At 43.2% G+C, this 16,549-nt stretch overlaps 1 protein-coding gene across 7 annotated transcripts in view; it reads left to right on the top strand.

The window, feature by feature from the left end:
• The window catches only part of LOC132873316 (kinesin-like protein KIF2A), a 41,901-nt gene that overhangs the window by 11,370 nt on the left and 13,982 nt on the right, over window positions 1-16,549 (top strand). For all 7 annotated transcript variants that reach the window (XM_060908729.1, XM_060908727.1, XM_060908726.1 and 4 more), the window contains 12 exons: window positions 2,409-2,463; window positions 3,103-3,201; window positions 5,406-5,506; window positions 9,445-9,540; window positions 9,648-9,702; window positions 9,835-9,997; window positions 10,081-10,171; window positions 10,269-10,332; window positions 10,409-10,500; window positions 10,623-10,765; window positions 14,475-14,679; window positions 16,223-16,333. In XM_060908729.1, the coding sequence (XP_060764712.1) occupies window positions 2,409-2,463; window positions 3,103-3,201; window positions 5,406-5,506; window positions 9,445-9,540; window positions 9,648-9,702; window positions 9,835-9,997; window positions 10,081-10,171; window positions 10,269-10,332; window positions 10,409-10,500; window positions 10,623-10,765; window positions 14,475-14,679; window positions 16,223-16,333 (1,275 nt within the window). The remainder of the gene's footprint in view (window positions 1-2,408; window positions 2,464-3,102; window positions 3,202-5,405; window positions 5,507-9,444; window positions 9,541-9,647; window positions 9,703-9,834; window positions 9,998-10,080; window positions 10,172-10,268; window positions 10,333-10,408; window positions 10,501-10,622; window positions 10,766-14,474; window positions 14,680-16,222; window positions 16,334-16,549) is intronic.

The following is a 16,549-nucleotide window of genomic DNA, read 5'->3' as shown; positions in this document are numbered from 1 at the left end:
CACTTTCAGACATTTTACACAACCTCTCACGACAAAAGTCCGTACACGTGTGCTCGGTTCGCAAGTAAACACAGAGCTGCTCCCAGTCTGTTTGGCTTAAATGATGTCATGACGACGGTCCCCTGGCGATGAAAGTGCACATAAGTGAGATGTAAACAAACCTTCGGAAATTGGGCAAAACAGTATATTTTAACCGTTTTATTCAAGTTTAGGGTGCAAATTAGACACCAGGAAAATTGAATTTGCTTTTTGGGTTGTTCTTCTAGACAATAAATTTTGATATTCTACGTTTCACCTCCAACCGTTGCCTATGACCTTTAAGAAGCTGAACCCCCACAAAGCAGAAGGTCCCGACTCTGTCTCACCATTTACCCTGAAGCACTGTGCTGATCAGCTGTCTCCAGTGTTCACAGACATCAACACCTCACTGGAGACATGCCATGTGCCAGCCTACTTCAAGGCCTCCACCATTATCCCGGTCCCCAAAAAGCTAAGGATCACAGGATTAAATGACTACAGACCCATCGCCCTGATTTCTGCGGTCATGAAATCTTTCGAGTGCCTTCTCCTTTACTATCTCAAAGCCATCACTGACCCGCTCCTGGGCCCCATGCAGTTCGCCTACAGACCCAACAGATCTGCAGACGATGCTGTCAGCATGGCTCTTCACTTCATCCTCCAGCACCTGAACTCCCCAGGAACCTATGCTAAGATCCTGTTTGTGGATTTCAGTTCTGCCTTCAACACCATCATCATTGCTTTTCTGCAGGACAAGCTGTCCCAGCTGAACTTACCTGACTCCACCTGCAAGTAGATCACTGACTTCCTATCTGACAGGAAGCAGCACGTGACGCTGGGGAAACGTGTCTCTGACTCCCGCATCATCAGCACCGGACCCCCCCCCCCCCCCAAGGCTGCATCCTTTCTCCTTGACTCTTTTCCCTGTACACCAACAGCTGCACCTCAAGTCATCAGTCTGTCAAGCTCATAAAATTCGCAGACGACACCACCCTCATTGGACTCCTCTCTGATGAGGAGGAGTCTGCCTACAGGTAGGAGATTGACTATCTGGTCTCCTGGTGCAGGCGGAACAACTTTGAGCTCAATGCTCTAAAGACAGTGGAGATGATTGTAGACTTCAGGAGGAGCTCTACCACACCCTCCCCCATCACCCTGTTTGACTCCCCAGTAACCTATCTGGAGTATTTCCACTTCCCGGACACTATAATCACCCAGGACCTTAAGTAGCAGAGATGTACCTGCTTTCTCACCAAGAAAGCACACCAGAGGATGCACTTCCTGTGGCAGGTGAAGTTTGATCTGCCAAAGACAATGATGGTGCACTTTTACACCACCATCACTGTCTGGTGCGCTGCTGTTACATGGGCAGACTGCAGTGCATCATTCACTCTGCTGAGGAGACGACTGGCTGCAACCTTCCGTCTCTTCAGGACCTGTATGAGTCCAGGACCCTGAGGAGAGCAGAAAAGATTGTGGTTGACCCCTCTCACCCCGGACGTGAACTTTTCGAACCATTCCCCTCTGGTTGGAGGTTGCGGTCCATTAGAACCAAACTCTCATACCGTAAGGCCAGCTTTTTCTCCAGTGCAGCTGCCTCATCAATAAGCTCAGAGACCCTCACACTTCCAATCTGTGACATTAATGCACTTTGTCTCTGAACTGCACATTTCAAGGCCATGTCATACATCTCCAGTCTGTGAACCTTTATTGCACATTCCAGCTCACACTGTACAGCTTGGTTATTGACTTGCCCCATTACACACATTCTCTTCCTGTCATACACTCTTGTGTCTCTTCTTCATCATCATGTGACCTATTTTTGCACATTCTGGGTCATACTGTACTGTACAGCTTGGACTCCAATAATTCATGTACATACCCCTTAAATATGTCCACTATTCAAATGTGTATATTTCAGATTCTTCTATTTCTTATTCTATGTATATAGCTACATTTTGTCTTTGCTCAATTCTTCTATCTTAACTGTTCAAGCACCAACTACTAAAGCAGATTCTTGTATGTGAGAACGTACTTGGCAATAAATTTGATTCTGATTCCGATTCTGACGTCCTGAAGGGTATTTTTACAGAATGGAAGAATTAGTGTTTTGTAGTTTCTTGGTAATGTGGCAAGCTGGTGAGGGAACTGTTTTGTGGTTATAGCTATAGAGTATTGATATAAAGCTGCGATTTGCCTAATGTCTGAGCCATACTATTAAAGAGGATTAATCTTCTGACCAATCAGAATTTGACGATGCATATAGAGGTATTTTTGACACCACCCCCCACACACGTATTTTACTGGAGCATGAGCGATGACTGATTGTCTGATTTGATTGATTGATCTGATTCTGAATTTGCTTCCTAACCCTTTGCCTTTTTCTGTAGAATCGCCGCACGGTTGCACCACCTAAAAATGAAACGCCCGCGAGGGATAACCGAGGTAAGCTTCTCTAGAACAGAGAATCAAAGCAGCCATGGTAGGTTTTATTAAACTCTAGAAAAATTAAGGTCGCATTTTAATCCCAAATTGTTAACTATGTCGGCTATAAAGCAGGAACAAATTGGCTGTGCTTAGCGTCATCTTTTCTAAAAAGAAATAGTGTGTTGCAGTGGTTTTGCAACATTATCTCTGAAAGCCAGCAGATGGTCTTTCGTGAATAGTAGTGATCATTAGTTTAGACACCCGTTCATTAACATAGATTAGAAGATCCCCCCCCCCCCAAAAAAAAAAAAAATCATGCAAGGCATTCAGTTATTCCAGTAGAAAAGACCCAGTTATATAAGGCGCTTTCAGACCAAACAGTTCTTTTGACTTGTTTGTGAATAAACTCCATTGGTACAGCAGCAAAAAAAAAACTTTTTATGCATGTACATTAAAACAGTATTGCAAAGAATGATGCAAGTGAACAGTAGGATAAACCTTGGATTAAGAGTAAACTGATCCTTTTTTTTTAAATTAGTTAGCTACCTCTAGCAGTCAGGAGAAATAGAAAGATTGTAATAATGCTTGGTGTAAATGAGTACATGGGCTCCTGTTTGGCTCCCTATGCGGATAACATCCTCATGTTTGTCTTGCTAGCCATGGGTACGACGAGAGCACGGCCCAGCCAGCAGATAGAACAAGCTCCTAGTGCTCCAGCTCCTCCTCCTATCCAGCACCAGACACTGCAGCAGAATGGTACAGCAACACAGCACAGCACGATGTTGAGTAGAACAGCAAAGGAAGAGCACTGCATGATCAGAGTAAAGCAGTCTGCATAAAATAAGGACGTTGGTTTAAACCGCTTGATTGCGGTTCTGAGAAAGGAATCCAAAGGACCTTGATGCTGGGATAATCTACCATATTGGCTCTTTTTTTCCCACATTAGTACCTATTCAATTACATAAAACGTTAGCCTGTTAACTGTAGGTGCTAAAGAAGGCAACTGGACTTGCTTGAAATCCACCTTTTCAACGATTTTAAGCAAGTCCAGTTATCTTCTTTAGATTAGATTCACTTTATTCATCCCACATCGGGGAAATTCATGTGTTTACAGTAGCAAGAAAATGTCAAACAGATAACAAATAAAACTGAAATAAAAATTAGACAAACGAAGGATTAAATACAGAGGGCTATTTGCATTATCTACCGTGAAAAAGTATAGAAAAATTGCCTTATTGAGAGGCTCGGGAAAATTGCACATTACAGGTAGACTCTGTGTGTGTGTGTGTGTGTGTGTGTGTGTGTGTGTGTGTATATATATAAAGTATGCATAAAAATAGTTTGGGGCCTATATTATTGCACATAATAATTGCATCGATGAGAGATGGCAGAGGTAGTAGTGGTGAAGTAGTGCAAATTAAACGACAAACAGGTTATTGGTGCTACGTTACAAGTTGTGGATGTTATACAGTCTGACAGCAGTAGGTATGAATGACCTGCAGTACCTCTCCTTCTTACACTGTGGGTTTACGATGTCTGAGAACCTTCAGACATGCTAGCTAGCCTGTTAAAACATCTTGGCTGATATTTTAGAAATAATAAATTAGTCTCCCCTTAGCTGAGGCAGTTCCTAGTCCTCATTTGCAAGTCTGTGGTGATGTATTAGGGCCATTGTAGTTAAATAAAAAGAGCTGAGACGGGGTAATATTCTGAGGAAATGTAGTATTTCCTCCTCGATTGCACAATATAAAAGAAGAAAGCACTGAGATTTTGAACTGCATTTCCCAGAATGCACTGCAGCCAGGAAGCAGTGAAGTAGGGGTGTTTTTTTTTTTTTTTTTTTTTTTTTTTATTAATTTATTTATTTTATTCATTTTCATAAATTTGTGATTTCTTAATCTTGGAATTTCTGAGTAAAAATTACTGCAGAGATTTAAACTGAAGCCTTATGTTTCGTAACATAACTGCTAGAAGCAAGCAGGATGACTTCTTCATGTCCGAGCAAGATGTTTTCCCATTGCCACTACTGCATGCTATATTGTAGTTATCCAGTATGTTTCAAGTCATCCTATGGTGTCCTCGTATTGGTGGCTTTTAGACGAACGTTGTAGCAGCGGTCACACTCTAAGATTTTAGTAAAAAAAAAAAATTCTGACATTTGCCAAAACTTTGTCCTTGGGTGTTTTTGATTGCAGTGGCACTAAATCAGCCTGTGGTGATTAATGCCACATGATGCGATCTATGACCACTGATCTTGAGCAAAATGTATTTATTATTTTTAATGATGTGTGATTTAGACCTAGTATTGATATTTTTAATGTCAAATATGCACACAAGTTCAAAGTAGTAAAGTTTTGTATGGTATAAATCAATACAATGTGTGCACACACACCCACATACAAAAAAAAAAAAACTTCGCATGGAACATTACATGCTTTCTCATATCTTCGAACCTCGCAGGCAGTTTACCATTCAGTCTGTGTGCTCCTTTTCCCCACCGTCTTCCGTTTTACTTCTAAAACGTTTCCAAGTGTTTAAAAAGGCAAATTGCACAGTACAGACTGAGTAGTTCTCAATTATAATGGAGTTTATCTCTCAAGTGGTAGAGTGTACTGTATAATCTCCACAAAAGACTTAACGCAGTGGAATGAAGAGCTTCGCAAAGCTTGAACAGAGCTACTGTTTAGATGTAAAACAAACACAGCATTTAGAATTGGTCTCTAGTCGCTGCTTAGCTGTTACATCTTGTCACCATTGTTTGTGAGCAGCCAGTCGGATCATGATTACATAATTACTTCTTTTCACTGCGGCATGTCATACGTACAGTTTCATTACGTACCATGAGCAAAGCAAGAACGACTACAGCACAGCTTTAAAATGCCGTGTTGCCTACTGTTTTTGGATTTTGTTCTTGGTTGAAATGATATTTAATTTGCGTGTGTGTATGTGTGTGTGTTCAGCTCGCAGGAAGTCAAACTGTGTGAAGGAGGTGGAGAAACTGCAGGAGAAGAGGGAGAGGAGGCGCATGCAGCAGCAGGAGCTCCGGGAGAAGCGAGCACAGGTGCAGGGTTACAGCTCATCAGAGATGGGTTAATAATCCTGAACATGGTTCTGAACTGATGAGAGATCTTATACGAGTGCTGAAATATCCCCAAGACCACTACAAGTCCCCCTGTCGAGACTTACCACTAAGTCCTTTGAAGGCTCACAACCATACTGGGGTAGACAAATGATGCATTTATTGCCTGAGCAAGTAGAATCCCCAGTGTCCCGCCCATGGCCAAAAGTATGTGGACGTCTGACCACACCCATTTCATCTTATCCTGTTTAAGATTTATTCTGCCCTGTTCTATTCGGAGGAGGCTTTCCAGTAAATTTTGGAGCGTGGCTATGGCAGTTTGTGCTCATTCAGCCACAAGAATATTCCTGAGGTTAGACGAAGATGTTGGGTGAGGAGGCCTGGCACGTAGTCAGCGTTTCAATTCGTCTCAAAGGTATTGACCTCATTTGGGTTGAGGTCGGTGCTCTGTGCAGGCCAGTCAAAGTCTTCTGTACCAACCTTGGCAAACCATTAGGGCTTTTCCACTACCAACGCGGCTGAGTCAGGCTGAGCCGTGCGGGGCTGAGTCGAGCTGAGTGGGGCTGTTGGGGTTGCATTTCGACTACAACCGTGCTGAACCGTGTTGGCTGGAAGTGGGTGGACACATTTGGGTGGAGTTAGCGAAAGTGGGTGGACGTCACATGATGTTAGGCGGCACAAACAGTGACATCAGTGACCTTTTAAGCGGTAGTCTCATGACCCGGATAGTAAACAATAAACTGGCTGGCCTTTCCTCACTTGGGTTGGTCTTCCATCTTCTAGTTTTCTGATCTTCTTTGTCGTAATTCTTCTTCCTCCGGGTTTACGGTGTTTACAGATCCCAGCGTGCTCGCGGGGCGTGTGTGGGCATGTGAGGACACTCCTCCTCACCAATCAGTGCACAGGGGAGTGTCTGCTCACGCCCCTAGCCCCACTCGGCTCGGTTGGGCTCACTTCAGCCCCACTCCAAAACCGTGCGAGTTTTGGGTGCCGAGTAAGGCTGAAGTGAGCTCAGTCGTGCTGCTCTGAGGTAGTCGAAATGCGAGCCGTGTTGGGCTGAAGTGAGCTGAAAAAGGGTAGTGGAAAAGGCCCACATGTCTTCATGGAGCTCACTGTGCGCACAGAGGTATTGTCATGCTGGAACAGATTTGGGTCTTTTTGTTCCAGTGAAGGGAAACGGGTGGGACGGTGGTGCAGTGGTTAGCACTGTCGCCTCACAGCAAGAAGGTTCAGGGTTCGAGCCTCATGGCCGACGGGGGCCTTTCTGTGTGGAGTTTGCATGTTCTCCCCGTGTCTGCGTGGGTTTCCTCCATGTGCTCCGGTTTCTCGGAGATTAGGTAAAATGCCCAGCCAATGGGGTTGTACAAGACAGCGCATACTTGGTGCCAGTCCCAAGCCCGAATAGCTTGAGGAGGGTTTTGTCAGGAAGGGCGTCCAGTGTAAAACCTCTGCCAAATCAGATATGTGGAACAGATCCACTGTGGCGACCCTGAACGTACGGGAGCAGCCGAAAGAAGAAGAAGAGGTTCCAGTTAAGGGAAACCGTAGTGCTGCAGCATACAAAGACATTCTAGATGATTCAGTGCTTCTAACTTTGTGGCAACAATTTGGGGAAGAACCATATATGGGTGTCACGGTCAGGTGTCCACTTATATACTTTTGGCCATATAGCATGTCTGTATATATTAATTAATCCACAGAGTAAAAAATCTTTTGTAGTGCCAGCCAGGTGGAAGAACATTTTTAAAAATCTGACAACATGGGCATAAATTATGACTTTGATAGCAGTTGTTTTATAATATCACCATATGGAAAAGGCATTTCAGATAGAAGTTTAATAGGCAGTTGTATCTCATTTGTAAACTTCATGGCATAAATCGAACACTTTTTGTTTCCGTTTCTGGTTGAGTGTACATCGTGTGCATTCTGGCTGCCGCTTCTCATCGGAGCTTTTTATTTTATTTTCTCTTGTTTTTCTTGTTTGTGTGTTTTTTTTTTTTTGAGTGTTTGTGTGCCGGTTGTGGTGTAGCTCCAGACCCAGTTTTGGGCGTCGGTTCCCTCCAGGCCTTGGTTTGTGGTAGGTGATGCCTGTGCTCCTCATGATGGACTGCAGTGAGCTCGTTGCTCATTTTAACATCGTGGTTGACCAGCACTCTGCATGGTAGTGTTTTTGTGCTCGCTTTGTGGATCCATGGCGTGGTGTTCCAGGTGGTGTTGCCCGGCAGCTGTGCAGGCGGTGTGGGACTTGTTTTCGTGTGCCTTTTGGTGAGACTGTGGCTGCTACGTCATTGGAATGACATCCTGACCTTTATTTGGTGGGCTTTTTTCCCCCCCCTCTCCCTCCCTTTCCTTATCGTAAAGTGACTTTGGGTATTGAGAAAGACGCTATATAAAATTATTATTATTATTATAATAAATCATGTCATGTGTTTTAACGGATGAACGTTTCCTCAGCTGAACTAATGATTCATGTTAAGATTCAGCGTTGCAGTTGAGTCACTACACCTAGAGTCCAAGTCCAAGTCCAGTCTTGAGTCCCCAGTGTTCAAGTCTGAGTCATTTAAAGAAAAATTCAAGTCGAGTCTGAGAACAAGACTCCAACTGCACCATTTGACGGTGGCTGTTGCTGCCTTTATGTGAAAGCGTCTCTGCTGCTGTGTTGGACTAACGTTACTGCTCGACTGCCCCATTTTAGTTAACAGGCTACAGATAAAAAGTTTGTTCATCGCTCAGCAAGCCCTGCCCACTATCAACAGGGCAAATAACATGAGAGAGGGTTAACACTAGCTAGTTCATCAGTTAGCAAGCCCCGCTATCAACGGGGCAATGAACATAGCGTGTCACTTCCCTCTCTGGGTGGAGTCTCGCCAAATGACAACTGAAGTTCGAGGTTGTCCCTGTCGTCTCCTCGATAGTTCTTCTACATATGCATAGCATTCTACATAGCAGTGCATTTTTTTTCCCACTGCACGAGAAGTCTGTATAAGCAAAGCGGACAATCCTAGGGGCTTCTCTCTAGGCATTTTAGCGCCATTAACGTTCACCTGTTCAGGAACAAACTAATGCACGTTCACCTTGCACAAAATTAGTATAAAAATTCTCATCTCATCTCATTATCTCTAGCCGCTTTATCCTGTTCTACAGGGTTGCAGGCAAGCTGGAGCCTATCCCAGCTGACTACGGGCGAAAGGCGGGGTACACCCTGGACAAGTCGCCAGGTCATCACAGGGCTGATACATAGACACAGATAACCATTCACACCTACGGTCAATTTAGAGTCACCAGTTAACCTAACCTGCATGTCTTTGGACTGTGGGGGAAACCGAAGCACCCGGAGGAAACCCACTGGGAGAACATGCAAACTCCACACAGAAAGGCCCTCACCGGCCACGGGGCTTGAACCCAGACCCTCTTGCTGTGAGGCGACAGCGCTAACCACTACACCACCATGCCATCCAGTATAAAAATTAATGTAGATATAAATATCTTATGCCAAATTATTACGGCATGTTACAAAAAAATGAAGGGAAAAAATCCAAGTCCTTGTCTCCAATTTATGAGTCCGAATGCAGTTAATGCATGAGTCCGAGTCATCGGTGTTCAAGTCCAAGTCAAGTCACGAGTCCTTAAAGTTAGGGCACGAGTCGGGCTCAAGTACTACAAGCCTGAAAAGAATAACTGTTTCTTGGCTTTTTTTGCTTCTTTGGCTATGTTTATCTGTATATAACTTGTTCTCTATGTGCCAAGCTTTTTTTTTTTAAATCAATGTTTGAAAATGTTATTCTACAAAATTGAGATTAGCACAGATTGAATGATCATTTGATCATACAAAAATTGAATTCATTGTACTGAATTCTTATAAACAGTTTCATTCTGCAGTGTGTAAAGGAGGCATTAAAATCCATTTATCTTCCACACAGGATATAGATGCATCAACCCCTAATTATGAAATTATGTGCATGATCCGGGACTTCAGAGCCAGTCTGGACTACAGGCCACTGACTACTGCTGATCTGGTAATAATGTCAGGCTTTCACGGTTTTATTTATTATAGAGCACTGCAAAATACCAATTTTATACCATATAATCATGTACTGTGTGTTTTAAATGACCATTTTTCCAGATTGAAGAGCACAGGATATGTGTGTGTGTCCGGGCACGGCCACTGAATAAAAAAGGTAAAAAGAGAATATTTGAAATATTGAAAACTCACTGATTAATGTAGTGTTAACTGTATTGTGTTAACTACTTTTTTTTTTTAAATGGGAGTTCCAATTGTATTCACTGGTACATTTGTAAATCTGTCACAGAGATGAGCTTGAAGGACTTGGATGTCATCACCATCCCCAGTAAAGATGTCGTCATGGTCCATGAACCCAAACAAAAAGTAGACTTAACGAGATACCTCGAGAACCAGACCTTTCGCTTTGATTACGCCTTCGATGATACTGCCACAAACGAAATGGTTTACAGGTCAGACACGAAAAGTGTTGTGTGGAGGAAAGCTGAAAATTCTCAAAGTGTAGTTATTAAAGGAGCTTTTCTGGATCTTTCAGGTTTACCGCCCGGCCGCTCGTCGAGACCATATTCGAGAGGGGGATGGCTACGTGCTTTGCATACGGACAAACAGGAAGCGGTAAAACTCATGTAGGTGTTAGTGTTAATAATATCAGAGGAAGTGGTCTCACTGGAGATTTCCTCCAAAGTCCATTAAAACATCTTAATCTTTTTCTCTCTGTTCTAGACGATGGGTGGAGACTTTTCTGGGAAAAATCAGGATTGCTCAAAAGGGATCTATGCACTGGCAGGTATAGATCAGAACTTTGGCTGAGAGTAGTAACTCGCCGTTTGAGATAATAATAATTTACCTTAAATCCTTTGCAGCACGGGATGTTTTTCTCATGCTAAAGAAGCCAAACTACAAGAAGTTAGACCTCCAAGTTTACGCCACGTTCTTTGAAATTTACAGTGGAAAGGTAAATAGCACCGTACCTCTTAATTCATCTAAAGTCATATTTCGGTACATTTTATAAAGGCCTAAGCCTGACCTGGCTTTGAAGGAGTCTTGAAATGTGTGTGCGCACGCGCATGTGTGCAGGTGTTTGACCTGCTGAACAGAAAGGCGAAGCTGCGAGTTCTGGAGGACGGCAAGCAGCAGGTGCAGGTTGTAGGACTGCAGGAACGAGAGGTTCATTGCACTGAGGACGTCCTCAAACTCATAGAAGTGGGAAATAGCTGCAGGTGATAAAGACGTGAATGACACATTGTACTTTTTTAACCATTTACAGTTATATTTATGTACATGAAGTTGTTACTATAGAAACACTAATGTCATCTCATCTCATTATCTCTAGCCGCTTTATCCTGTTCTACAGGGTCGCAGGCAAGCTGGAGCCTATCCCAGCTGACTACGGGCGAAAGGCGGGGTACACCCTGGACAAGTCGCCAGGTCATCACAGGGCTGACACATAGACACAGACAACCATTCACACTCACATTCACACCTACGCTCAATTTAGAGTCACCAGTTAACCTAACCTGCATGTCTTTGGACTGTGGGGGAAACCGGAGCACCCGGAGGAAACCCACGTGGACACGGGGAGAACGTGCAAACTCCGCACAGAAAGGCTCTCGCCGGCCATGGGGCTCGAACCCGGACCTTCTTGCTGTGAGGCGACAGCGCTAACCACTACACCACTGTGCCGCCCCACACTAATGTTTTTGAGTAAACTTATTAACTCCTGTGGGTATTTTCTGGCACTCTAATGATTTTGGCATGCACTGATTTTGTCAATTTCAACAAATCTAAGCAGTATTTTCAGTCATATTACTTTTTGTATTCAGCACAAGTTCAGCTACAATAATATCTCTGTAGCATATATGCGTTGATTGTACTTTTTAAAAGAGAACTGAAGTCATTTTTAAACTTGCCTTATTTCTTAATTAACGTGTTATTCAATTACGTTTTCGGTTTTAGTAACCTTATATCGTGACGAATTGACAACTAATTGCAATTAAATATTAGACTTATCGGCCTGTTTGGTTTTTAGCCGTGTTGAATTTAGTTCGTTTGGTCCACGGCAGGCGTCGCTTATCCGCGCGATCTTCACAAGACTTGTGCGAGACTTCGAAATGTGAAATGTCAGCCAGGTGTCAGTGCCTCCATTTTGAAAACTGTTTTCCAAACGAAGTATTGCACAAAAACGAGTTTGAATGACGATTACTTCTACTTTTTTTCAAACTTTCCTGATTGCTATCAAAACAAACAAAACTTCCGGCTTGATTACGTCAGCGTTCGAAAGAGGGCGCGTGCATCTTTTGACAACGTTGGCAGATGTTGGCCGCTTTGATTTCCACTGTACGTTTTACTTCCGTCCTACGATGTCTCGCACAGGTCTCAACAAATCTCATTTAGGGCCGTTGCTTTGACATATGGACTGTTATATTACAGAGCATATTTCAAACATTCATAACTTGCTATAGCAGCGACAAAATAGCGATCAAAAATGCATTCCTATATTTAATAAAATTAGAGAAATAGAATTTTGATGTTAAAAAATTTGCCTTCAGTTCTCCTTTAAAAAATACCAGATAAATGAAATGTTGTAAAAAGCAGCTTTAGAACTGTGTTGGAATGTGTGAAAAAAACATGAGCTTACCCATTGTGTCAAACCGTTTTGGTCACTTGAGGCGATTCTGTTCAGTCTTGGGAATGTATCAAGCACAAAAACTTAAATCTGCTCCATTGATTTGAACAGTTAACTGGCCATCAAAAAAAGGATGTCCTGTTGTTTTGGGATAAAGGGCTGGCAGTGGGAGGGGTATTCAATGAGAAGAGTAAAAATTTCCATTCAATGGGAAGAGTGAAAACCCCTCCCACTGCCAACTCCTATGGTAATTCCATCAGGTCAAGTCACAATGGGTAAGGTCATGGGTTTTTTTTCCACACGTTCCAACACAGTTCTGAAACTACTTTTTACATTCTCATTTATCTGGTATTGGATTTTATTTTGGTATTTGACTCTATTCAGTGTGTCTTGAAATTAAGTCTTGTACTATTTTACTCAGCTCCTCGGGAAGAACACCGGTGTTCTTCCCGAGGAGCTGGCCGAGGTGTCTGGGGAAAGGGAAGTTTGGGCTTCCATGCTTAGACTGCTGCCTCCGTGACCCGGCCCCAGATAAAGCGGAAGAAGACGAGACTATTTTACTCAGTTCAGAGCCACAATCAACTCTTTTACACAATTACTCTGTAATTTTACTCCAACTCCAAATTTTACACTCTAAACTCAAGCAAAATTAACTATTTTCGAGGAAAATACTTTTAACTCTGGAAAAATTGCTCAGTCGTTTTTCCTGTGTATGCAGTACAGCGCACACATATCAACCGATCTGCTCATAAGATCTAGAAGAAATAGTTAAACTTACTGGACCTGATGTTTGGCTGGATTGAGTCGAAGTTTAAAAAAAAAAAAGGCACTGATCATCAGTGTCGCAGTTCTAAAGATTGAATTGAATCGCTGTCTTCAATCGTGAACTGAATCGCAGTCTTGAATCATCCGAAGCGCATAAAATCCGCGTGCTATCTCGCAACAAGTTTTATCTCCAAATAGCCTAAACTATGGCCAAGTTTACATTAGACCGTATCTGTCTCGTTTTCTTCGCGGATGCACTGTCCGTTCACATTAAACCGCCTGGAAACGGGAATCCGCCAGGGCCGACGTATTCAACCCAGTTCGTGTCTGGTCCGGTGCTGTGTAAACATTGAGGATACGCAGATGCGCTGTGCTGAGCTCTAGCTGACGTCGTCATTGGACAACGTCACTGTGACATCCACCTTCCTGATTCGCTGGCGTTGGTCATGTGACGCGACTGCTGAAAAACGGCGCGGACTTCCGCCTTGTATCACCTTTCATTAAAGAGTATAAAAGTATGAAAATACTGCAAATACTGATGCAAATACTGCCCATTGTGTAGTTATGATTGTCTTTAGGCTTGCCATCCTTCCACTTGCAAGTGGTAAGTGACTTGCGCGTGCCCGATATGCACTGGGATCACACACACAGCGGCTCAGTCCCGAATCACTGCTCGTGCGCTTCACTCGCGCGCTCTGTGAGCTGCGCAGGGCCCGGGAGTGCGCACCCTCCAGAGGGCACTCGCTGTTCAGGGCGGAGTGATTTGGAGCACAGGATGCCTGCGGAGCCGAGCCGCTGAGGAGAAATTTACACATTTCAACTTGCGTGCCGTCTAATTAGTCATGTGATTAGCGTATCCGTGTATTGGCGTTGCTGTGTGCACGCGAATCGTGTATTGGCGTTGCTGTGTGCACGCTAATCGTTTTTAAAAACGTTAATCTGATGATCCGCTGATACGGTCTAATGTAAACCCCACATAAGGCTGACAGATTTTATCCTGTTTACGGTGGGTGTTCCCACGCCAAAAGAGAAACAAATTGAAACCGAAAGAGTGAAAGTAATTATGCCGTTACCATGTGAATAGCCCTTTTTTTTGTAATGAATGTATAAGTGGGCGCTCAGTGCTCCGACTCCGGTCTGTCTGAGTAAGGTGACGAGTTTTGTGTTTCATCTAATTTAAGTAATTTAAAAAAATATAATATTTGGCAGTGGATGCATAGGAAAGTGTAAAGTTTCTGTTAATGTTTATCATGCTTGTATGATTTAAATCTCGTGAAGATATTTATCTAAATACATGACCTACTCATTCTAAACCTGCCGAGCTTCACTGGAGAAGCTCTAGACCCCAGAGGGTTAATATAAAGATTTGAATTACAGTGGAATTACTGTCACTCCAACTGTTCTAGAAAATGAATCACCTTCTGAGCAGTCAGATTAGAGAATTCAGCAGTGCTATGCTGAAACATAGATTATCACCTGCAGTGTTGATCATTATAATTTGGGTTTTAATTTAGTGGGTACTTTGCTTCTTACTGCAGGACATCTGGACAGACTTCAGCCAATGCACACTCCTCTCGCAGCCATGCCGTTTTCCAGATCATTCTGCGGAGGAGAGGCAAAATGCACGGCAAATTCTCCCTCATAGATTTGGCTGGCAACGAGCGTGGGGCCGACACGTCCAGCGCCGACCGCCAGACTCGCCTCGAAGGGGCCGAGATCAATAAAAGCTTACTGGCTCTGAAGGTTGGCCTACTCTCACTTTTTCACATACAATTGTGCTCATAAGTTTACATACCCTGGCAGAATCTATGATTCTTTGACCATTTTTCAGAGAATATGAATGATAACACAAAAACATATTTTCCGCTCATGCTTAGTGGTTGGGTGAAACCATTTATTGTCAAACGACTGTGTTTTCTCTTTTTAAAATCATAATGACAACAGAAACTACCCAAATGACCCTGATCAAAAGTTCTCATACCCTGGTGATTTTGGCCTGATAACATGCACAGAAGTTGACGCAAATGGGTTTGAATGGCTACTAAAGGTAACGTCCTCACCTGTGATCTGTTTGCTTGTAATCAGTGTGTGTGCATAAAAGCTGAGTGAGTTTCTGGGATCCAGACAGACTCCTGCATCTTTCATCCAACCACTGACGTTTCTGGATTCTGAGTCATGGGGAAAGCAAAAAATTGTCAACGGATCTACGGGAAAAGGTAGCTGAACTGTATAAAACAGGAAAGGGATACAAAAAGATATCCACGGAATTGACGATGCCAGTCAGCAGTGTTCAAACTGTGATTAACAAATGGAAAATCAGGGGCTCTGTTAAAACCAAACCACGGTCAGGTAGACCAACAAAAATTTACGCCAAACAGCACAGAGACAAGCCTCAAAACTTCTGGAACAAGGTAATTTGGAGTGATGAGACCAAAATTGAACTTTTTGGCCACAACCATAAACGTTACGTTTGGAGAGGTGTCAACAAGGCCTATGATGAAAGGAACAACATTCCTACTGTAAAGCACGGAGGTGGATCGCTGATGTTTTGCGGATGTGTGAGCTACAAAGGCACAGGAAACTTGGTCACAGTTGAAGGAAAGATGAATGCAGCACGTTATCAGCCAATACTGGAGGCAAATTTGCACTCATCAGCCCGGAAGCTGCACATGGGACGTACTTGGACGTTCCAACATGACAACGATCCAAAACACAAGGCCAAGTCGACCTGTCATTGTCTACAGCAGAACAAAGTGAAGGTTCTGGAGTGGCCATCTCAGTCTCCTGACCTCAATATCATTGAGCCACTCTGGGGAGATCTCAAATGCGCAGTTCATGCAAGACAGCCCAGGAATTTACAGGAACTGGAGGCTTTTTGCCAAGAAGAATGGGCAGCTTTACCATCTGAGAAAATAAAGAGCCTCATCCACAACTACCACAAAAGACTTCAGGCTGTCATTGATGTTAGAGGGGGCAATACACGGTATTAAGAACTGGGGTATGTAAACTTTTGATCAGGGTCATTTGGATGTTTTTTGTTGTCATTATGATTTAAAAATAGAAAACACAGTTGTTTATCAATAAATGGCTTCACCCAACCACTAACCGTGAGTGGGGAAAAAAGTTTTTGTGTTATCATTCATATTCTCTGAAAAAAGGCCAAGAAAGCAAAAATTCTGCCAGGGTATGTAAACTTATAAGCACAACTGTATACACACTTTATTTTTCTAGAAGTTACCTCAGTATTTGATTTCTGTGCTAACAGAGTAAACTTTGTGCTTGGTAGGAGTGCATCAGAGCCTTGGGTCGGAACAAACCTCACACTCCATTCCGAGCCAGTAAACTCACGCAGGTTCTGCGAGACTCCTTTATTGGCGAGAACTCCCGAACGTGCATGGTGAGACGATCAGCAGCTCTAATCATGTGTCCGTGTAGTTTAACCAGAGTACGTTTTAACCACCATTTCATGTCTTCTGTCGTTATTTGCTAATTTCACCAGAACGGATTGAATTCTGCGTGTAGCGTAGGTGTTCAGCTCTACTCATAAAGACGACCCTGTTGTCCACTTTACCAAAATATTAACCTGCAATATTTGAGTATGTGCATTGTGAGT

This window comes from Neoarius graeffei, chromosome 25 (assembly GCF_027579695.1).
Source record: "Neoarius graeffei isolate fNeoGra1 chromosome 25, fNeoGra1.pri, whole genome shotgun sequence".
NCBI classification, from domain to species: Eukaryota; Metazoa; Chordata; class Actinopteri; order Siluriformes; family Ariidae; genus Neoarius; species Neoarius graeffei.
This window is presented reverse-complemented; position numbering and strand designations above follow the sequence as displayed.